The following is a 25,000-nucleotide window of genomic DNA, read 5'->3' as shown; positions in this document are numbered from 1 at the left end:
TCGAGCGTCTCCAAAACCAAGCTGTGTATTACCCTTAGGGCAAATCGCAAGACTTGTACACAATTCAGGCAATCGAAATTAACCCTGCTACATGTATCTATAAGCAGCAGAAGACAGTTCATGAGATTACAACTTGTGTACAGAATCATTAACAACATAGACTGCCCACGCCAACTGAAGCTACATGATTGTAATTTCAGAGATCGCTCGTTAATTGACGGTATGAGAGCCAAGTCAACTATGGGCCAATGCTTAAGAGTGCGGCTGCCTGTGAATGGAATTAGAAGTTTCGAGTTGGTCGGCGCATTATTATTATTATTATTATTATTATTATTATTATTATTATTATTATTATTATAATTATTATTATTCTAAAAGTCTATAAAATATTAATAAATTACAGAAAGATACAAATTTACAAGGATTGAAAATCTAGGTAGTGCCAAGGCAACGACTGGATCGACTGTGCGCTAAAATCAAGTTACTTAAAATAAGATTAATTATTATATAACATTGATTTGCAATAGGAACGCCAATTGATGACATTCAATGAAGTTCGCCACTACTCTTGTAGGATTATCGATTGGTCATCAATTGGCTGATGCCAGTCAATGCCAATTACCGTAATTAGCCATAATCAATTGCCATTGATTGATCAATTGATTTTCTGATCACTGATTTCCTTCCATTGTTCAGGCCCTATTTAGACGTACTAAGTGCGTGCTAAGCAATTTTTCTGAGATAGTTCAAATGAGTGCAATAAAGCACAGGTGCCCCAAGCTCAGACAGATATGTCCAGAAATGCCCCAAATTAGATGCATGCGGATTTCAATAAGTGTCATGAAGTGTCCCCCTTGCTCTTCTCCCCAACTTCAACATCACTCATGTCACGGAATACGGACAAAAAATGTCACAAAGTGTCCCCCAAATGCTGCTCTTTAAGTAAAGATTAACTGCTGCATTTACCCAAAGCTAAAAATAATGCTAACCTTTATCTTTACCTTGTTGTTGACTGATAGGTAGCAATTGCTTAGACTTAAAGGGACACTTCGTGTCGGATGTCAAAATTGGATGTGCATCTAATTAGGTCCATTTCTGGACATAAGTGAGCTCAGAGTGACCATGGCTTACAAAATTATAAGGATTTGTATGGAAATCCTAATAAAAGGCTTAAGAAGATAATTATGTGAAAAAAATTTTAATTAAAAAGCCAAACCTTATTGCCATTGTGGGTAGCTTCCTTTCTGTTAGGTTATTTTCCAGATCTGACGCCATTTGAGCCATTTTTCAATTTCTCGGTTGTCAACGGTACATTATATAGTAAAATCCTGAGGCTGGAGACTAAATTCTCAGGAGCCACCAATTTGAGTCAAATATTCCTGGATAAAATGTTCCCACAGTCACAATTCCATGTCAGACTCAATTGACAAAGGTTAAACTTTCATCTCAACCCACCATCAATGCAATAGCAGTCCTGCAAGCGACCTCTTCGAAAGAGACTCTTTATCACCAAAGTGGCCATGGCTTCGACCATTGATAACGAATTGACCCTTACTGGGGTGGCAGACGGTAGTTTGTCAACCCCAAATTTCTCCCTGTATTGTCTCAGTCGTCCAATCAGAGTTATTCCTCCTTCGTGTTGACAAACTTCAAAAACATTCATGAAGCCGGGAAATGTTGAAAGATGCAAGAATGAAACTTTTGTGCATTCATGCCGCTTTTATTAGTTAACAGGACTTTGTACGTAGTAGGCTCTGTGTGATCGTAACTGTAATGTATTTATCAAGCCTTCAAGGAATTAACATAAATAATTATGCAGATAAAATTTGTTTCCATAGTTTGTCAACAGCAAATTTTTTTTATTCCCATGGGTCTCCCGACACGACTTTTTTCTCTCAGATGCTAATAATTAAATTTCACTGGCTTCAGTAAGTCCAGCAACCAAATATTCTTAGCACAATATCCTATGAGAACAAAGTTTATTTGCATGGTAATTCTGTGAAGGCTTTAGTCAATGCAGTCATGTCAAGAGACCCAGGGGAATAAAGAAATTTGCGGTTGACAAACAGCAGTCAAAGCCAATGATGGCCACTTTGGTGATAAAGCGCCTCTTTTGAAAGCTGTTTTCTTGCAATCGAGTGAACAAACTACCGCCTGAGGTTGCTTGCAGGACTGCTATTGCATTACATGTAGTCTCTGGACAGCCTTGGGATTTTATGAGACCATTAACAGCCAAGAACTTATAATAACAAATGGCTCAAATGGGGTCCAATCTGGAAAATAAGTGCGCAGGAAGGAAGCTATCCACAATGGCAATAAGGTTTGGCTTTTTAATTGAGAATTTTTTCATATACCGGTAATTATCTTCTCCTTTTATCGGGATTCCCATACAAATACTTATATTTTTGGAGGCCATCAAGGCTGCTGCCTAAGAAAATTTTCCGGGAGCCCTTCGGGCTTCCAAAATTAAAAGTTAGTAGCCCAAGTCATTTTTTCAAGAGCCCAGAACTAATTAATTCCAGCTGGGATCATATTTACAAGAAAGTGAGGATGAATCAAGTAAGGCTCCCGTTTGGCCTACTTGTTCAGAAATTTGGTTGCCTGCGCTCGCAAATAGGGTGCCCCGGGCGACCGTTAGGCAGCAACCTTGGCCATGCTCACACTGAGCTTGGGCTGCCTGTGAATAAAAGTGAACTTTTTGAATGCATATCATTAATAAGCAATCACATGATTTTTCTTGTGCTTATTTATTCCAAACTGCACTCAAAATCATGTGATTACCTGTACTAACAGCAGTCAATATCAATCATTGATGATTAAGAAATTAATACCTATAGGGATGATACATGTATCTGTTTACAAACACTTTAATTTGTTATTCAAATGTGCCAACCACAGGAACAAAAGACCTTTTGTTTTGACAGCCAATGAGGTAATGGACCTTGGCACATTAATGATAATAGCTGACGTCAGCAATATTTTCACTATGGGGATGTTTCTTGTGACATCACCCGTTGTTATCAATACAGTTTATGGCAAGCAAAACCTAATTGGCTGTTGAAACAATGATCGACTTCTTTTGTTTCGTGGTTGGCAAATTTAAATTTCAATAGAAATGTGACGTCAATGTTTGTAAACAAGATATATTGTTATTGATAATTAAAAATTAATTGTGTCACTTTAGATCATTTTATTGCCATTTCTTTGACTTCCATTCCTGGCAAATTTTTTTCTGAAAAAAATATTGTCCTGCTTACATGTGGTTTCATTATACATACCATATTTTATTACATTGATGTTACTATCCTGTACTGATAGTATTGATGATGTTTTCAGACATTTCTTCCAACCACCAATCATGATGAAAGGGACATTGTTAAGGTACAGTACTGCTCATTGACGGGTAAAAATCTTCTGACGTTAGACAGAGTAAAATCTATAGGTATCACTCTTATGACAGAGAGGATTAAAGGGGATTTAGTTTTCGAGTGGACCTAGATGTTGTTAACCTGCCGGGAGCCCGTTGAGGAGTGAAAGGACGCATTAGGTGCAACAGACCTGCTTCTTGAACAGAAGTTTTCACTTGATCTTATTTCTGGAGTAGTAAATTATTTAACCCATTGACAAGTAAAATTGTGTGGCGTGAGACAGAGTCAAAGGGTTGATTTTGCGGGGAGGGGGGAGGGGTTTGAAAGTCCAAAACCGTGAACTGTGCCTCTAAGTGTTCCAAATGAATTTGTCACTGATTTTAGGTCTACTAAAAAACTATCTGCCCTTTTCCCGTTTCCGTCCTAAGAGTGGTACTAAAAGATTTTACTTTGTCTAATGCCAGATGATTTTACTCATCAATGGAGATCGGTTCAGGGGTGATTTAAGGGTTAAAATACCACAGGAACAGGGGGTTGTGAGATGGGGCCAATTAAAATCTCTATCCAAGGAGACTTGAAAGTCTAATGATTTTCAGGCAGGCTCATCTTGATTATTTTAAGACCCTCAGTGTGGGGCCACCTGGGATTCAACCACTCGTGTTTCTAAAAATGTTTTGTATACAGTAACACAGTCCATGTTATAATGAGATTATCCTAGTCAAACTCATGTGATCGTCTGACCAAATCTCCTCTTCATTATCCAGGGCATGCATGTACTGTATCTTTGGGTCCAGGGCCCAGCGTTAATTCTTTAAGGTAAATTTTAATTGACCAGTCTGGCGTACTCCCAAAAGGGTCATTCAGGTACGTTTCTATGGGCAAACATCATTATCAGGTTTTAAGTGAAATGGAAATCTCATAAATCAGCTGCTGCAACCACAAAATGACTCCGAAAAGAACATTTGGTATGGCATCGTAAAGAACAAAATCTCCTACCTTATTGAATGAAATGAATGCATGTGTACTTGAAGTGCAGGTTAAAGACAAAAGAGTGAAGGGATCCACACACTTAAAAAGACCTGCTGATAGAGCATTGCACTGGCATAGCAGAGGTCATAGGTTCGAATCCTGCTGGAGCCAGCTGAATTTTTCCAAGGGGTTTTCAAGAGACAATTGCTTAAATAGTCTACATACATGTAATTGCGAGGATCACTTCATTATTCGTATTAGTGATTATTAGATTGTTAGTGAACATCACTGTATTGAGCTTACTTGCAAGCATATCAATGTCATTCATTAATAGACCATATTGAACTTGTTGCTGGATCAGCTCGCTTGTTTTTGGAAGATAACCTGCTAGTAAACTTGTCTCAATATGCAAAATTAATGTTGTTGGTTAGAATTTCCTTGGCATTGATTTTGATTGGAGCCACAAATAGATTATTTTAAAAATCGAAATAATTGTTACTATTACGTCTCAACTTTTTCCTCCACTTCCACTTATCCCTTGTATTCATACATGTAAATACACAAATTCAATTCCTACTTTTCAAACACAGCTGCCTACTGCATTTCCTTCTGACAACCAGTTGCTAATGACATACATGTACATTGTACTAAGAGTGGAAATACATGAACCCCCTCTTGAACTGACAATTTTTTTTTTCTTTTTTAATTTGAAGGAAAATAGTTTAAGAAAAGATGCAGAGGCACTTCAATCTAAGGTACTGTTCATGGAAAAGGCATGTGTAGGACGTGATAGAACAACAAGTTGCTGTTAGGCTAAGAAGTCGCAATGTGCAAAAAATAATTAGCAATTATTCCTCGAGCATTAAAAACGCCCCCAAAATATAGAAAACCAAGCTAAAAACGCCCCCAAAAAATTAATGACGTGCACGTTTACCATTTGGCAGAGCATGGTACATATTTGCTGAATGGCTAAGCTAGTAAAAACTCTTGAATTGCATTATCCAATGATCCAGTTTTTAATAACAAGCAGTATTGTTGCTTTTTCCTTTAGGTAGATACACTTAGACAAGAAGTTGAAGTACTCAGACTAAAGAAGAAGCTGAAGGTTGATTTAGTTATTTTTTTTACTTATAATAATGTGACTTCCACATAAAAAGCGGCAGGATACTTGGAGACCAATCTGGGTGTGGCCCAAGCTTTTTTTGACCCCTAAAAGAGACCATATTAAAACACAAAGAAATAAAAAATACAGTGACTTTTAATGGTGCCCAGAACACCCTAAGTGAGACCAAAGTCCAAAATTTACACCCCTAAGCGAGACGACGAGCATCCCTCCCCTTTTTATATGGGAGGCCCCCCCCCCCCCCCCCGGCAATTTAGGGTTCGTACTTAAGTGAAAAATGTAAAATATTTTGACCTACCAGGTTCAGGCCTCTGATTGGCCACTATTTTTGTTGGTTCTGTACTCTGCTCCCGTATTTATTTATTTTTTATCTTCTCGGACAGATGGAACTCTGTACATATACATTAATTTGTTTCCTTGTCTTTTTCTGGGCAGGAGCTTGAGGATGAAAATGAAGCATTAATTTCTTCTACTGAAAGTATTCAATCAGAAAATTTGAGGAAACAAGCTTTGATGTGAGTCAAATTGAGGACTTCTTTTTCGAGTGATTTCACGTATAACAATGTCATTGTTGGCGAGAAAACAGCGATCCCGCAGATCTTGTCTTGGAAGTACATGTAGTAATCAGCGGCACAAACAAGTGTGCGCCCATTCTTGGCATTCATCTGTTCTAACTGGTATGAATGGTGACTCTGGTGTCGGGTTCAGAGTTTGCTTGATACCCATGGGAAGGACATGCAGCAGTTTAGTACGCCTGTGGAAACGTTCGTGCTTGTGTAATTACCGGAGCGAATGGAAAAAAAGACTTGCATAAAGAAATAGACGAGGATTCGGAAATAATTAATAAGGAGCCCACTTAGCCTTTTCGTCGATATTCAATTCTCGTTTTTTTATTTATTAATTTTAATTTTTATATCCCGACTTTACTCTCGAGTTTATTTCCGACTTTTCCCCCTACTTTTTCTCGGCTTTTTCTTCGACCTTTTTCTCGACTTTTCCTAACGATTGTATGGTGTTACCTTTACTTAGGCTTGAAGGGCGCTATTACACTGTGCAATTTTTGTTCAGCTTGTCACGCAACGCCATTGCGAGACAAGTTGCACGAATCATTGCCCAATGTAACTTTCCTTACAACGGCCAAAAACGTTGCGAGACCAGTTGCAGAAACCGTTGCGGAAAGTAGAATTGAATTTTACTTTCCGCAACGGTTGAACTGAACGAATTTTGTAAGCGTGGCGCAGTGTGACATCTTTCCTGCAACTTGCGTGGCGACGGTTTGCGGCACCCGCCAATGAAAACGTTCCTTTAACCTCATGTGATCATCGAAACGAGACAAGTTGCATGAATCATTGCTCAGTGTAACACCTGTAAAACAACTTGTTTCGAAATGTGCGAACTTTTGTAGAAATGGCGTTGCTAGACAAGTTGCACGAAAAATTGCACAGTGTAACAGCGCCTTTAGTCGTTTAGACTTGGTTCGCCCATGTCACTCAGTTTGACATTTTTGTAAATTTTAGTGTTAACTTTACTTTCGTTTTAGAAATTATTCACTTTCATTTTTTAAATGCAAAAAGAATACACGCGGATGAAATAAAAGGCTATGGCAAAGAGGACATTCGACTGATACTTTGAGTCTTAAGCCGATGATACACGGTTCAACATTGGTTGATCAACAAATGTTGCAGCTCTTGTTCAACAAATGTTGAACACTGTGTCGTGTCGTGTTGAACGTTGAAATACGCCATTCAACACGTTGAATGTTGTTGAACGATGTTGAACGAAAATAGAGACCAGCTCTATTCCGTTCGACACGTTTGTGCAACATTGTTCAACATTTGTTGAGCAACAAATGTTGCAAGTTGTTGAACCGTGTATCATCGGCTTTAGGAAACAGAATACTTCTTGCTGGCTTTCTCCCTTTTCTCTTGTACGTATTTCTCTCCCCATGACACTCTTTCTTGCACAGATTATTTCGCGAGAGGAACGGATAGGAAGAGGAACTTCAATCAAGCCGGTAATTTTGGGAGGATCTCCCCAAGACGAAAGAGAATGAAACTGAATTATACCTTGAAAATCTTGCTTGCAGTGGTTAATAATGGACTCGTTTGATAAATAATAGTTATGCAACGCTTTCGAGTGGTATACCGTGAAATATCCCACGAGTCACTTGTATTTTCTTTTTTCTGAAGTGACGAGTGGGATATTTAACAATTATTCCATGAGCGCGCGTTGGATATGAGATGGTAAATAGCCAACGAGGCGCGTAGCGCCGAGTTGGCTATAACCACTCTCATATCCAACAAGAGCGAATGGAATAATTGTTTTATTAAATTCCTTAAACTCCAAAAGTTTAGAAGTACGAAATACGAGCGAAAAAAGCGAGAAAATCCTAGCGAAATCGAAAGAAGTTGATGAAGATGCGATGTTGTGTAATACCTCGTGGTCAGACAGACGCAGGCTCATCACAAAAACATTTCTTACCTTGTCGCGTATCTCTAAGCTTCGAAAGTGATCTAAACTTTCCACAAAAACGTTTTTCTTTTGCTTTATACCGAAAGAAATTTCGCTTTCTGGCGTAAACGTTTTTAGTTTAGCAACGTTCAGCGCAATCATTTACCATATAAGGTCAAACTAAGGTATATGAGCTGATAACCGAGATTGAGTGAACCAATCAGAGCACGAGAATTTCATTATCCGAGGTTCAGAATTTAATAATCCACGGTATACCACGAGAAAGAGTTGCATAACTATTTTATACCATGCCATAGAAAATAAAGTGGCCAGCAAGGCACGATGGAAAGATTGGGTGTGATACCGTTGAATTGCACTGATCAATGGGAAAGTTCGGTGGAGTACTGACGAATGTATAACGGCTTCCCGCATTCTGATTGGCTGTATTTTCTATGGCATAGTATAAACCCTGGAAACTGTGATACGCGGAGGGGGCAGGGGGGTGGAATTGAGGTTCCCTTTAACTACGACATTTTGATGTCAACACTTACAACAATCGTCTGTTGTCAGTGCCATTGAAATATATTACATACCGATACATATACATGCTCTCGATCCACCATGCTAGCATTTCAGATGCTTGAATCGGACGAAGGAGCCGTCTAGCATTTCAACATTCTTATCAACACAACAACACTATCCCGTGCTGGGCGAGCATTGCGTGGGCTCATATGACCCATCCGCTCTACATGTTGGTACAAACTGCCCAAATAACGTCCCATTAGCCAATGACTTGCGCCTTGCTTGTTCGCACTTTGATAAGTTATAAACAAGTTATTTACCAGCTAAGGGTCGGTCCATGAAGGCGAGCGATAAACTATGACCTCGGTCTTGAAAAAGCTGCACTCGGTTTGTGGTCTCGGGCAGCATTTTCAAGACCTCACCTCGGTTTCAGTTTTTCGCCATACGGACCTCCCAGCTGGCAAATAACATATATGCATATTTTACGTCTCTGAGATCTCACCTTTGCAGTCCGGTGGTCCCTTCTGTCGAGTTCCTTGTACCTCCCTGCCTACCCTGACTACACAGTAACACTCATCTGTACTAGCACAACATTGAACTTCTACAAAGCTTCCGTCTGGTTTGCAAGCCGGGGGGCCACACCAACCTGGCAAGTTCACTATAACTCCTTGAAATCTCTTGCACAAAGAAAGAACCTTTGTGAATCGGTCAGTGTAAAACGCACACTGCAGACCAGGGGTAAAATGCAGACTGAGGTTAAATGTTGAAAAAGCCCACACCCCTTAGAAATACTAGCCTTAGGCCTAATGAGACCTAAAACAATATTTAGGCTTAACTGTTAGCATTTCTAATGGGTTTGGACTTTTGCAACAGTTAAATTATAACCTCAGTCTGCATTTTACCCCCGGTCTGCAGTCTGCGTTTTACACTAACCCCTTTGTGAATACAATGAAGGCAGAACTTCACTGAAGAAAGAATCTCCTTTCGAAGACCCAATTTTGATAGACCAAATCGGATAACTCAATGTTGTACCCAGTTCAAACCCTTTGGGAATAAACCGTTTTCTTTCAGGTATTTCCACATCATTGAAGGGTGCGTTCCTTTGGGATGATCCGAAAAAGGATCACTGATCCAAGATCACTTGAATCACGGTGCATCAAACGAACGATGAATCCATTCTGGGAAAGGATTTTCCAATTCCTTTGATGTACCATGATCCAAGTGATCTTGGATCAGTGATCCTTTTTCGGATCATCCCAAAGGAACGCACCCTTCAATGATGTGGAAATACCTGAAAGAAAACGTTTTATTCCCAAAGGGTTTGAACTGGGTACAACATTGAGTTATCCGATTTTGTCTATAGAGTGTTTTCACTCACGTGATCAGCAACCTTGTTTTTCCACCGAAACAAAAGAAAACGTTTGCATGAAAATAGAGCTTAATTCCCGGACGATTAGTTGGGTACACCAACATGGCCACCATTCCATTGTTTAGGAAAATCAACATGGCCGCCGTGACGTCACGTGAAGACACTCCAGTCAGTACGGACCAACTGATTTCATCTCAAGTAATAATCTCATATCTTTGTTATCTGCACTAGGAAAGACGAAGGCCGAGTCGAGCGAAAAAAAAAACTCAGTTTTTCTGTCTCCAAATTCATTCGCAGAAGTGTGAGCAGCGAACTGACATTTTATTCGTTTACGTGTGAGGCAGCTCCGTTTTCTCTATTTAAAACTTACTCTTAATTATTCACATTTCAACGCAGTTAGAATTATAACCCGAAGACTTGTTTTGAGAGGTAACGGGCAGGAAGAGAAAGCATCGGTATTCGTGGCAATTTTGCATAGTTCTTAGGAGATTTTTGTATAAAACAAGGCTGAAAAAGATATCTCTTTTTTCCTAAACTTTCTTCAGCCTTAAATTTGTTTTCGGTAACAGTGTTAACAATGAAGCGTTTCATTTCATTTGTGTACTATGGGACAAATCCTATGGAGACTGAGTCAACATCAGGACACCGAGTCCATTGCACCAGGTGAACCTCCGAGGGTTAGTGAACGTAATAGAGAACAAAGTATACAACAGCCCACAACACCGGGAATTCCATGCCCTAGTCGTTGCGAATATCATGGGTTTTCAGTTTCACATCCCATCTTGTTATGAACCGCATTAAAGGTGGGAGGCCGTGAGCTCAACTCCGGCTGGACCAACACTCAGGGTCTTTAAATAACCGAGGAGAAAGTGATGCCTTTGTAATTACACCTGCAAATGGTTAGACTCTCTAGTCTTCTCGCATAAGGACGATAAACCGGAGGTCCCCTCTCACAACCCTTCAATGTTCATAACCCTGTGGGATGTAAAAGAACCCACACACTTGTCGCAAAGAGTAGGGCATGTAGTTCTGTCTTCTGTGGTGCATCATGGTTGGGAGGGTAAATGCTTGGAGATACAGATATGATATATCTGTGCTTAAAACTGTCGCCATGATCAAAAATGCAGAACACAAAGCATTTTTGGTTGCTGCCCTGTCACTCAAAAAGCCCTTCCTTAAGGTCCTAACCTCAAATGTTTTTCTTTACTCAGATGAATCTCAGTCCACCTTCAACAACCATATTTTACCAACTCCTCTCGATTTTTCACTTTTATCTGTACCAAAATGTTACGTAAGTCAGCAAAAATAGCCATAATTTTGACCCACGACCGAGCTGAAAGAGGCATATATTTGCCGGCAGGGTTTTCGTTTGAGGCCGAAGGCCGCGCGTTTCGTCCGATGGTTTCCCATTCCATGTCCGGTGCTTTAGTTCCGATATTTGAGGAGTTTGTTTTATTTATTACGATTGCCTATAAGAGAGTGCTAGCATAATCTCACAGTTAAGCAGGGCATTGAAATGACATGCATGGTTTTGAGTAAAAAGAAGTGTGCCTCGTACAGCAGGAAAGACTTGAAAGAAAACATACACTTTGCAGTGCTTCGGCGAATTTGCAAACAGAAGAAAAAACAACACACCGAAAAAAGGGCAGGTAGGCCTTAAATTTTTGATAACCGTACTTTTGTTAGGTCTGTTTGTTACATTTGAGAATCTAAACCCTATTACAAAATTTATTAGAAAGTCCACTTCTTCCGCTTATTGTAATATTGAAAAATCGCTAAAATTGCAGGAAAAGTGCTAAAACAGCAAGAAAGAATGTTCCATTTGCCGTATTTTAGACGCAAAATCGACCGGTTTTTCTAAAGTCCATATAATTTCACGTTACGTGATCGTCGCCAAGTTAGTGGACGAAAGCAAAAGATCTCTGATTGGCTCCTTTTGTTCGTCCACCAGCAATTGTACATTACATCATTCTTATCTGTGTCTCTAGGGATTGGTTGCAAACCACCTATAAAAAGAACAAAGCGCCACTGTCCCAGAGGACGTCTATTGCTACCGGTGTTGTTTTCATAATAGAAGGAGCATACGCATCTTAATAGCCCATTTCCGAGTTGCTGCATGCCTCAGTTTCAAAGCGAGTCCTGTGTGCACAACCATTCAAATGGAAATGAGTTGCGTATTCTCATGTAAATCAAACTCATTTCCCTTACAATAGTTGAGCACCAAGACTCACTTCGAAACCGAGACAAACAGCAACTCGGAAAGGGCCCATTAATTAGGGACCTGTGCAAAAATCTTGCCGATATTTCATCTGGTCTTCAAGTTTGGTTAATGAAATCAAAGGAGAAGTCACCAACACGGCGGCAGTGTGACTCTTCCCTTTTTCTGGCACATTTCGTTCACAACAAATGGTGCGAGTTAGTAGATTAGAGACTTGTTAAAACTAGTTGAATTGGAACTGGTTCACAAGAACATCATGTCCAGAAACCAAGTAATAATAGTGCTTGCTTTTTCCCGTCTTTTAACTGCGTTAATCCAAACGCGAGGAACATATTGCGTGAGCTTGCTTCGAATACTTCAGTAGTCGCATTTGCCTTCCCTCCTGCGCCATGACTTTGTCTGAAACTAGAGTAGGCACAAATAGCCAATAAATTTCCGCAGTCTAATTTCGCAAAGCGCATTGCAAGACTTTTGAGTTCTTTATCAATCACACATTACTTACCATTTTCGTAAAAGTACATGACGTAACGGGACAACATTGAGTATTCAGACGTCCCTCTCGCCCGCCACGCCCATTTTGGGCAGGTTTGGGTGAGGAGACCGCTGACACTTCAGACTTATCAGAATCGTGCGCTAAAAAGTTGGAGAAACATATTGTTGATTCCTAAGGTTAGTGTTACAGTGCTACGCGCCTTACCGTGGCCACCCAACAAAGTTGTACATTTGACAATTACGTGTAAATACGTCAATTCAACAACGCATGCAACGGTGTTCAACTTACAACTGTGCGAACTTTGCAAGGAGGGGTGACTGTCAATCAAATTCACACATCCTGATTGGTGAAAAAGTTTTTGAAAAACTTTGTTAGGTCTCCACCGTAAGGCGCGCCGCACTGTAATTCCCGGCAATTTAGAATTTTTAGATACAAGTTCTATAATTTTAATTTGTAAGAAGTCGTAATTAGTGAGGAAATAATTGTAAAACTGAGGCCCATTTTAAACGTTGCATTTTACACGTGCCGAATCTAATGCAAATGAGAAAAATCAATTGTTTTTGCTCATTTGCATTAGATTCGGCACATGTAAAATACGACGATTAAAACGGGCCTAAACAAAGAAAGTGTTGAAATATACCGTTAGTTAAGGCCACAGGAGACGCTATCGACAGAAGTAGTCACACTGAACCCTTAACTGCAAAACTGTGCTGAAGAATAGTCAGTCTTTTATCCTTTTAAACAGGAGCATAACTATTGCGGTCGCGTTCGATGAGAATGTCTTTTGTTTAGTTGATACAGCTGACTAAAATTAAACAGTTTTTGAAAATTGTACATTGTTTTCATTACATGAAAAGAGATTTTCCGAAGTGTCCCTTTCAGTCTAAGCCTTTGCTACCTATTTCTAACAATGACGTTTCGGTTGTTTTTAGGTCAGCGTAAATGCAACAGTTTATCGTAACCTGAACAGCAGCATTTGAGCGACACTCTGTGACGTTAATTACTTCACAAGAGCAAGCGGACACTTTGTGACGCTTATTGAAATCTGCGTGCATCTAATCATGTGCATTTTCTTCCATAAATTTTGGTCTACTTATCACCAAATCGTCTCTGTCGCTGAAGAAAGTACTGGAGGATGACACTGGATTGGAAGTTAAAGAGCTGCAAAAGGCTATGTTGAACAGGGTGTCCTGGTGGAAGAATTATGTCATGGCACCGGCGACGGATGCTGACTAACTGACTGACTGATGTAAAAACTCTGGTAGTTTGCTTAGTTTGGATGTACTTTGCGACATTGAATAGCATTGGTATCAAAGAACATAAGTATCTCTTTGTTCTTAATTTCTTCAGCTTTAAATGTGTTGTAGGTAACAGTGTCAACAATGAAACTTTTCATTTCATTTATACATTATGGGACAGAGCAGATTGAGTCAACAATAGAACACGGAATCGACCTTCAGAGAACAGACTATCACCGGGAATTCCCGCATGCCCTGGTCTTTGCGAATAGTGTGTGGGTTCTTCCACGTCCCATATTATTATGAATATTAAAGGTTGTGAGACGGGGCGTACGGTTTATCGTCCTTATCCTAGAAGACTAGCGACTGAGTAGCAGATGTCATTACAAAGGCGGCACTTTCTCCTCATTGTTTAAAAACCCTGAATGTTGGTCTGGCCGCGACCTCACAGAAAGTAGTCCAATGCTCAACCTACTAAGTCAACTAGGGGGTGGGGGGTCTTTTAACTTCACGTGCATCAACAACCAAGTCGTTTCAACAAAAGAATTGACCTTTCAAATCCCAAGTATTGTAACTCACCAAACCGCACTGCAAGTTATCATGCGATGCTTGGGCGAAATATCATTTTGATATAGTTTATGTCCTTAAACAAAAACAAAAGCGCTTAAAAGAGATGAAGTACCACAGAAAGAGATGTCAGAGATGGTTCCTGGTTTAATCAAGGAAATGTACTTTTAATGGTGCAATGAGAGAAATTAGGAAACCATATAAGAGGCTTTATAAATTATTGTTCATATTATTTCCTCCTTTCTGATTGGTGTAGCCTCCTCGCATTACAATAGCTTGCGAAAAGAGCAAAATATTTAAATGTCTTAGAAATAGTTACGTTAACTGCACTGTTATAAAAAGATTTTTTTTAAAGGTGTTTTTGATCGGCGGACGGAAAACGTACTGGGGTGAGGAGTTTACTATTTTCTTTCAGTCTGTCTGCGTGATACCTACCACGTTTCTATTCCTTAGTGTATTTACTCTTACACGGACCGTCAATATTCTTAAAATTTGGGGCTAAAACTGTCGATCAAAAAAGCAGAACAAGCACTTTTGGTTGCTGCCCTGTCACTCAAAAAAAGCCCTTGCTTGAGGTACCTAACCTCAAATATTTTTCTTTACTCAGCTGAATCTCTCCACCTTCAATAACCATATTTTGCTAATGACCCTCGAGGTAACTGCATCTCGTCAGAGCGGATTTCAAACCAACCTAGCTGGATTTCACACAAAGCAATCTTTGGAGCCTAGCGAACCCGACGAAGGTCCTAATTTATAATGGACTTCAATTATTCTTGTCAATGAACGAAATCATATATGAAATGAATCACATACTGATCTGCGGATATGAAATGAAGTAAAACTATGATCCTCGCAGTTATGGACGCAATGTGGACGCCTCTATGGACAGGGGCGTAGCCAGGGGGGTCCTTGGGTGCCCTTTCCCCCCCCCTCCCCACCCTTTGTGACGGTCAAAAACATAATACGAACCATATCTGTGAGACTAGAACAGAGTAATTTATGTCACCTGCAACTTAGAGGGTATTTACATGAAACCGGGACGAGCTACTTGGTGCCTGCAGCTGGTTTCGGGATGAAACGATATGTATTTTCTAATAAATATATGGCTGACCCAAAAGCATACAGGCTTGAAATTTGTCATTTACATCAGACCGGTACGAGAATTTCTCGTCTTAGTCCAGCAACTGAGACGAAGTCAGACCGGTCTGAGTTCATTGTCATTGTCATTGTTACCGGTCATGTAAACGCATAAAAAACAATGTATTGAGGCCGATACGAACTCAGGCCGGTTTGAGTTTGTCCTGGTCTCATGTGAACACCCCCTTTCTTCATGTACTATCGATCTCAGACGTCCGTGGACAAGGGCCTTTTTTCAGCCCACGTCACGGATCGTTAATTTCAGACTGTGGTTAAAACATTCTGATCACGAGATAACATTTTTTGTGGCTCTACGGTTTGAAAAATACCGATCTCGTGACTCTCTTTTCTACTGCTCTCCCCAAAGAGAAAAGCGCGAAACGATGTTGACAGCGAGTAAAACCGGCCGAAGCTATTACGGGTAACCCAGAAAAACCCTTGGCTGAGGAAATAAGAACCAGATGGAAACTTTTCTTCAGCTTTTTTTCTTTTCTCGGCCGTGGGAAGAACGAAGGAATAGCGCCACGTTTTCGTTATTTTCGAAACCGCAGAGCCAAAAAAATGTTATCACGTGGTTAGATTTTTTTTTAACCGCAGACTGAATCACTGAAATCAACGGTCTGTGAACGGACGTCTGATAGTAGGCAGCTATTTTGTAGGCTTGTCCGGTGGGGGGCGCGGGCCGCCCCCCCCCCCCCCCCAAAAAAAAAAAAAAAAACAAAAAAAAAAAAAACACCGTGGATGACCCGTAAGTACCGTTGGTGTGAGAGAATGTGACCCCTACCCCCTTTGAAAAACCTTAGCTACTCCCATAATGGACGCCTCTACGTAGAGGCTTCTCTGCGCTATTGCTATACTTGTACATAATAGCTTTACTTAATTATTCTTGTGTTAGCTCAAAACGGAAATTCGCGCTTAATTGTATTCTTTATCCACTGCAGCTCATCAGAGCAACAAGGCAAAATTTCAAACCAACCTGACCGACATTACACATCAGAGCAATTTTCGGAGCCAAGATAGTGAACCGAAAATGCTAGCTTATAATGAACTTTAATTATTCATGAGTCAATATCTATTTGGCATTACAGAGTCAAACTCCTTTGCATTAGCTTCAATTTCTTAGAGGAAAACGGTGAGACGAAACTTCATGGTTTCTTAGCGATAGCGACTCCCTTTTCAATTTGGTCCACAACAGCTCCAGAAACATCCGTTCCTTTCTTGGCCAGATCTAGGATGTTGTTCCAGCGTTCTGTATCCACACTCCATTCCCCGGTAGATCTATCTTTGTAACCATTGAAGGCGATTCTTACCCCAGCATGATATGGAGGGAGCCACGTTTTATCTTGCCAGCTGAACTGAACCGACGCCCACTGTGTTTGAGCATCGGACCCAGTTCTGGTTGGATTATCGTCGGCGGCATACCAAAGCATCTGAGTCCCGCACGGGATGAACATGTTGATGGTGTCGTCCTCCTTATCAATCACAACTTTCCATTTGTGGTTGTACCTGTCCGTGAAGGTGAATTCGAAGGGCAGTTTGGAATCGTTTTTTCCATAGCGAAGGGTATCGAAAGTGCGTGATCCCTCGATGTACAGCAGTTCTCCTCCTTTCCTGCGATAGACACTGTTCACACCTTCGTAGGTGACGAGTACTGCTGGTTTGATAGCTTTGCCGTCGCAGTAGACCTTCATTGTGCAAGGTGTTTTCCAGCTTTATCGTGGTGTATGTTCAACTGCGAACACGGTTGGAACTAGAACTATTTATATTTGCCGATCGATCACGCGAGTCCAAACAATTAAGGACCAAGATCAAGACGTGTTTCCCGATGGCCGTGCCATCGGGAAACACGTCAGAGCAACATGTGAGGGACCCAAGGGACATATCTCGTAGTTTCAAGATTTTACGGAAGTGCCAGAGCAACTTTGACTGCTTAATTTATGAGATGCTTTTTATAAAAGAACTAAAGCAGTCTGACTCCATCCGTGCAAAGTTATTTTTATAGCTCGGAGTATTTCATATATTCTTTTGTAAAGCTTTTTGTCCTATTGTTATCTAGCCTTTTTTATTTTTTATCACTTACCTTTTGTAACGCTTAGTACATGTTTGCACATTTTTATCGCTTTTAATATTCTCACGTGTGATTTTACTTCTTATAGGCAAAGTTTTGTTCATTTTTTTTTTCAAACTTGAAAATGATCTCAGCGAGATCGAAACGTCGAAAAATTTTATCGCTAGTTTTTATCTTAAAATGTATTTCGAAGAAACTACTTATTAGCATGATAAAACAATACTAAGAATGTTCCTCTTAAATACATTTAAGACGATACAGCGACTTCTCAGTACTTCAGGTAAAGAATTCCGTAATTAAAAGAGTTTAGACCATACAATGCTGTTTTTGGCTTCGAACGTGACAGGATGTGGCTTCCACGTAAGTTGTAACTTGAAGAGCGGAAAGTAAACGTGTCTCTCATATAACTCGGGTAAGTTTGTACAAGCAAGCTCTTATCTAGTAAGATAACATATTCTGAAGACGCCTATTACTTAACGAAGTAAGGTTAACCCTGTCTAGTAACTGTTATCTTTGAGAATAAACCTAATTATGCGTTTATTTAAAACTTTTATCTTTTCTGCATTACGTGCAACACAGTGATGCCAAACTGCAGGGCAGTATTGAAATTAAATGCGGTAGAATAAAGGCTCTATACAGATTATGTTAACATAGTGTCACTTGAGGTCAATTTCTGTAGCCGTAACATAACATTGAACTGACTGTTTATCTTCGTACAAATGTTGGATATATAATTATAGAAACAAAGTTTGTTATCAAGGGTCATACCAAATATCTATAGAAGGCCTAACTGCAAAAGACAACATGCGATCAGTACTGCCCACAGTAGGAGCGCGCACACACACTCACTGGGAGCTCCTTTGCGCGCATTTTAACCCTTCAGCTGGAGACTCACATTTGCATCAATTTACATCAATTCGCACCATGTGCATGCTTTGTTTTTGTTATTTTTGTCTTCGTTTGACAATAACTTTATTCTGATTGGCCATTCTAAATGGTGCGTGTAGAGCTGAAGAGCTCGTGGCGTTCTAAAAACAGAAAGATACGCGCAAAGGTTGATTCATGGGCCTGTTATGGGAGAGGCAAGCTCCTACTCATGGGCTCCTGCTATGACCTACTCTTTGCGAATACTGCTTGGGTTCTTTTATTTCCCACAGGGCTATGAACATCGAAGGGTTGTGAGACGGAGCCTACGGTTTATAGTCCCTATCCGAGTACACTTCAGAGTCTAACCATTTGCAGATGTCATTACAAAGGTTTCACTTTGTCCTCAGTTATTTGAAGACCCTGGCGGTTAGCTTCCTGAGGATGTGACAATAGCGAACAAATACTTTACCTGTTTTCAGCCAAGCTTGATTAAAAATATTGGTGGCCGTTTTTTGTAGAATCTTAGTTTTCTGATTCCCTTTAATTTTTTCTTTTAGCAAGTCGAACACTTAAAGCATGAGTGTCTGCCTCGGAAGACTGAGAGACCACTCCTATGTTTAAACAGAACCTGAATGCAGTTTACCTTGACCGTATTCGATTAATTCAAGTTCAATTAATGGCCGGGCTGTGAAAAACAATGAAAACATAATAATATTATCATTTACTTGTATAATAAGTATCAATGAATAAGATTTTAAAGACTTTCTTTTGAAGAAAGAATATATGAAGGTCATATAGTGCAACGACAACTATGGAACGATTTTCTTGACGACTTTCCCTTACACGATGATTTTGCATTAAGCACGAGCAATCCCTCTTGCGGTTTCTTGGTTGCAGTTCACTCAAATTCTCTTTACAAACCAGCGGACGAAACATCCGGCCTCCGGCCTCAAACGAAAACCCTGTAACAGTACAATACAGGGGAACTATCCTTTAACTGGATGTGTACGGACTGTTTTAAAATAACCGTAGAAAAGGAATGGTTCATTGTTGCATGCACACGTTGTCGTCGAAACCTAAGAACGAGCCTCTACATGTTTTCACCTTTTGGTCCAAAACCAATAGCCCATTTCCGAGTTGCTGCATGTCTCAGTCTCAAAGCGAGTCCTGCTGCACAACCATTCACATGGAAATGAGTTGCGTATTCTTATGCAAATCAAACTCATTTCCCTTCCAATAGTTGAGCACCAAGACTCACTTCGAAAAGCGAGACAGACAGCAACTCGGAAGTGGCCCATTGGACACAATCACGCAAGTGTACTTTGTTCCTTGCGTGCGTGCGCATACGTGGAAGCAATAATAATGAACTTTATTTATGTGCCAAGGCGTCTATTGGTGGTTTGCATATGACGTCACGACGGCCATATTGGTGTACAGAACAATGCAGTAAAATGTCTTTTGGGAATTTGACTCTATTATTACGCAAAACTTGTGAGGCCATTTTCTATTGTTTTGCACACCAACATGGCCGTCTCATCACGTAGATGCAAACCAAGAATCGCTGTGGCAGGGGACACTATACTTAGAAATCAAATAAGGTTAAAGCTTGTTTTTTGTGGAGAGAGGAAAACCTCTCGGAGCAGAGTAGAGAACCAACAAACTCAACCCACATATGACGCAAAGCCGGGCCACATTGGTGGGAGGCGATTGATCTCACCACTTCGCCAGCCCAGCTCCCCACATGCAAACCTCTGTTCACTCAATTATTGCCACACGGCAAAAGAAATTATTTTGTGGGCGAAATGTATACAACATATCAGGCGACTTGTACGTTCATGATCATCCAAGAGAATTTTTGCTGGCATCTTGATTTAAAGGTGTACGCTGTACAGGGGTCTGTGTGTTCACCCGTTGCTGAAAAGCGTCAGTTTTGATGGTGATCAGTGGAAATTTGTTTCAAAGCGCGCTTGTGTCGTGCTTTCAACTTCACCGACGGTTTCAGTTTGTCAGTGAAATAAAACAGAGATAAATTAATCGTAGACGTTTTACAAAAAGTTATTGTACAAATGATGATCTTCTCACATTACTTGCCCGAAAACACTGTAATTTCACACAGGATGAAGTGTGCCATTCAGAAGTTAGCTACTTGTCTATCAGTTCTTGTCGAAGACTTGAGTGCAAAGTTCGGTAGGAATCGAAGAAAGGTGGAATAATTTTGGCTTCCTTCGTTGTAGAAGTGAGACATTTTGAAGGAAAAGAATGATACACTGCTTCAAGAAAGTGGAGCATGCAATAGTGAGATGTAGAATGTACTCACGGAATAAATCTGTCAGGAACGCTTACACTTACCCGAATTTGTATAAAAAACGAATTCATTTATGTTCCGCGTTCTTTGCAATAACCCTGGGACTTAGCGTCCATTGTTAGTCTCAAGATAAAATAAAAACAATTCTTATGCAAAATTCTGGACGGACGAAAAAAGCGTATTATGGTACTTTTGGTACTGGCTAATATCCGAGTCGCCCTCGAGTTCCTTTTGTAATGCTACGCATCTCTTGAGATTTCCCAACTTTCCTCTTTCATGGTTTTATGGGAGGTAAAAGTAAAGTCGGTCTCAGGCCTAGTGGCCCACGTGGCCGGAGCTTATCCAGGATTGCGTAGCATGAAGCGACTGAGAGCATCGTTACTCCCCCTGGATGGGATGCTAGTCCACTGCAGGATTAGCCTCCCAGGAGTAAGTGTTTCTGGTACCCATTCACACACCTGTATGGAGAATTTTCATTGTTTTATGGCAAAACAAAACCCTGGAAAAGTAATTCCCTTGAAAATGACATACCATCCAGATTTTTGTCAAACTTGGCACAATTGATATTGAGCCTCTCTATGGGTACCCATGGTCTTCGTCTTCTTCGCGTTTTTTTGTTTTTTTAGGAAGATCTTCGTTCTTAGGATTGAAATGGTTTAAACGTTTATTCAGTGTTATTCACAGTTGATAAATATTTCACTTCAATAGCAAATTGCGTAACTCAATGTTTAAATTCACGAAAAACAATAAAAACAGTTATTGAAACAATAAAGGATTGTTGGATTCTTTGACACCGTTGTCAAAATCGCAGTTTTATATCTGAGTGTTCAATTAGATCACGCAAATTTTGGTCAATTTTCAGATCTTCGCTTCAATCTTGAGATCTTCGTTTTTTCCGCGGTCATCTTCGCGTCTTCAATTTCTTCGGAAATACCCAGAGAGAGGCTCGTGCGATCCACTAACAAGACTACTCTCACCCATACGTTCCAACTTCATCAATTTCGATATGACCTGAAAATGGTTAGAACCCAGGAGTTTCATATCTCGATGGAATTTGATCGTCCAGGTAAAAGGAGTCGTGAGAAGGACTGTTGGTAAGTTAGATGTGACTTCTGGGTTCAAGTCATTTCCTATTTTACGAAAACAGTCAAGAGGAAACCAGCTGCCTAATTTATACAAAGATTGGTAAAATTGAATTCGGAACCACCGAAGTCAGACACCCACTCAAAATTAATCAATCATATTTTACTTCCTTTACATTACCGATAATTCTGATTTCAGCACTGGTACAATATACTCTATAATGCTCACAAATAAAAGTTATTGTAGGTGGTAATAGTCGTTAAATTGTTTAAAAACAACCTCAGCTCTTCTTACTACTTGACTCCTGTGAGCTAAACGTGTTCGCAATAATTCTATTATTTCGTAACCTTCCATTCCAAAACTTAAAAGGTGCAACGCAAAGATTTTCCTTTGGCGTTTAAAATGTTATTTTAGTTGTTAAGTTAACACTTTTTGTCACCCAGAAATCCCAAAAATCCGCCAACACTTTAAACTAGCCGGCGCCCCTGCAACCCCCCCCCCCCCCCCCCCCCGTCCTCACCCGCGGGACGTAGCGGGGGATGTAACATTTGTACAGGGTTACATTTTAAAGTTTCCCCCACCCCTCGGATGAAAACGTGAGTGTTACAATCCCCACTCGACTAGTGCATTAATACTGAATGAATGAAGTGGTTTTCATGAAATTAATAGGCTGATTTAGCAACAGAAGGGGAACGTCAGTGGCGACGTCGCGCGCAGCAAAACTACCAATGAGAATTTAGAATAGAGAAGAAAAGCGTGGAGTCTACTCTATTTTGAATCCTCATTGGTGTTTTTTCTGCGCGCGCCGTCGCCACTGACGTTCCCGTTCTGTTGCTAAATCAGCCTAATGCTTAGCCTGCGGGGACGTCGTAGATTCAATCAAAAAAGTAAAATATTTTGACTCCACTATACAATCAGACACAACACGACTAACTCAATCACAACACAACTGTGTAGATACATGGGCATGTAGGACAGGAAGCGCCACAAGCCGGTTTATTTTGCTTACCATATGCATACAAACTCCGCTCTAGCATAACAATACGTAAGCATACTTAATGGTACTGACCTCCTAAAAACTTGTTAAAGGAAAAGTACACTGGGCACCTGCCGGATACGAAAACCCAAAACCCTTCGGGAATGAGGGAACGTATTCTCCGAACCCTATGCAAGTGCCACTACCCTATGGAGGCTAAGGGGAAAATTTAACAAAAAAGTAGGCGAAGAAAGCTGAACCTAGACTGATTCAAATCCCTAACGGATCACTATTTGTACGACAAATTACCGATAATCCCCACCAGACAACCGGACCCAGTCCTCTGGTCCGTGCCGTCAAAATATCCATTTCTGTCAATTTCGCAAGCTACAACTGTCAGAAATAGCATATTTTGACTCCACTATCCAATCAGACACAACACGACTAACTCAATCACAACACAACTGTGTGGATATATGGGCATGTAGGACAGCAAGCGCCACAAGCCCCTATATAGACAGCCAAAGGTAGGGCTTGAGTCTGCGGATACATAGATTACTTTTAAGATAGATTCAGGGGCCAGGGCCCTCTAAACATCAAGCTTAACCTTCAAAAAATCATTGACGTACATATTCTAGGCCTTCTCGGTTTTCTATCCACCATGTCTTGGAAATACACTTTCTTTCACATGTAAATTGGCCGCTAAGGTAGCACTTCCTGATCTACCGGACTGAGCGCTATAAACAGAGTTGGGGAATGGATTCCAGCAAGGCTCTGAAACCAATTGACAACGTAAAACACTGCATTGATTAACAATGATGAATTAATAAGCTCGAGCAAATGCTGTAAATACAGAGCCAGATTAAAGGGAAAAACTGGAAAGGGTTGAGTTTACAACGTATCCCTTGCGAAGATCTTCCATCTATTGAAGGTTCTGTGATAAACCTTTGAGAGCTCCTGGAACCCTGGAGGCTTGGGCTGCCCGCCTCATCCGGTCTTACTATTGTAAAACCGTGCGGTTATTGGAAGTCATTGCAGATAACCAAGATTCGGTGCTGAAAATATCTGAAATGAAAATAAGTGAAATTATATCACATGAGACCATCAGGTATGTAACATTAATTTCAGCCACTAAAATAAAGAACAAAAGAGAGCAAAATCTATCATCTAATAATACGTTATTGGCAAAGTGAGTAAAATCATTTCTTTACATGCGTCTACCAGGTTCATTCATGAACACATTTTGCTCCACAAAGAAAACAATTCAGCATTTCTTTACATCTCATACAATGATACTTTATCTTACAAGTGGCACCAAGCCTGAAAACAATATTCCCGATCTTGGGAAATGACAACATTTTCCACTGACCATGGGCAGTTACAATGATCGTATCATTAGGGCACCAGGCCGGAGTGAGTATCAACATTACTTCCCGCCACGGGAAACTATAACAATTTTGCACCCTGGGCAAATATTACATTTCTGCATTTAGCACCTAGCCTGACTTCACAAATATTCTCCAGGAATTCTCGCCGTTTGCAACCTCCTAAAATCCTACGATGAAATTCATACATTCTACAACACAAGCAATCAACGCCTTTCCGATTGACAAATACAACACTTAAACTTAGACTAAGTGCTAACTAGCACAAAAATAGAGAAATATAAAGATCAAAATCAATCATCTAATAATAAGTTATTGGCAAAGTGAGTAAATAATTTCTCTGTATACAGGCGTCTACCGGGTTCATTCATGCACACATTTAGCTCCAAAAAGAAAACAATTCCGTATTTCTTTACATTTCTGACGATGATACTTGATCTTGCAAGTGGCACCAAGCCTGAAAACAATATTCCCGATCTTGGAAAATGACAACATTTTCTACCATGGGCGGTGACAATCCTTCCTTGCGGCACCAGGCCGGAGTGAGTGTCAACATTAATTCCCGCCAGGGGAAACTATAACAATTTTGCACCCCGGGCAAATATTATATCTGCATTTAGCACCTAGCCTGACTTTATAAATATTTTCCAGGGATTCCCACCGTTTGCATTCTCCGAAAATCCAATAAGGATGACATTCATACACTCCACAACACAAGCAATCAACACCTTTCCGATTGATAAATACAAGACTTAAACTTATTAGTAACCAGCAAAAACGAACAGTAAGATTCAGAGCCAAAAATATTATTAATGCGTTCTTGCGCTAAAGCATCTAGCCTTCTGAAAACGCCCTTTAGAG

General features: G+C 40.3%; 2 protein-coding genes across 3 annotated transcripts in view; one reads left to right on the top strand and one right to left on the bottom strand.

The window, feature by feature from the left end:
• LOC138001765 (protein hook homolog) overlaps positions 1–7,071 on the top strand; it is a 13,111-nt gene extending 6,040 nt beyond the window's left edge. Inside the window, exons 2-5 of one of the 2 annotated variants that reach the window (XM_068848162.1) lie at positions 3,337–3,381; positions 5,051–5,092; positions 5,389–5,442; positions 5,896–7,071. In XM_068848162.1, the coding sequence (XP_068704263.1) occupies positions 3,337–3,381; positions 5,051–5,092; positions 5,389–5,442; positions 5,896–5,979 (225 nt within the window). In that variant the 3' untranslated portion in view covers positions 5,980–7,071. The remainder of the gene's footprint in view (positions 1–3,336; positions 3,382–5,050; positions 5,093–5,388; positions 5,443–5,895) is intronic. The other variant, XM_068848163.1, reaches the window with a different exon arrangement.
• The window catches only part of LOC138001634 (protein NLRC5-like), a 353,269-nt gene that overhangs the window by 92,664 nt on the left and 235,605 nt on the right, over positions 1–25,000 (bottom strand). The gene's annotated exons all lie outside the window — the stretch shown is intronic.

The sequence above is a fragment of the Montipora foliosa genome, chromosome 1, assembly GCF_036669935.1.
Source record: "Montipora foliosa isolate CH-2021 chromosome 1, ASM3666993v2, whole genome shotgun sequence".
In the NCBI taxonomy this organism is placed as follows: Eukaryota; Metazoa; Cnidaria; class Anthozoa; order Scleractinia; family Acroporidae; genus Montipora; species Montipora foliosa.
The sequence above is the reverse complement of the archived record's forward strand: the minus strand, read 5'-3'. Positions and strand labels throughout refer to the sequence as shown.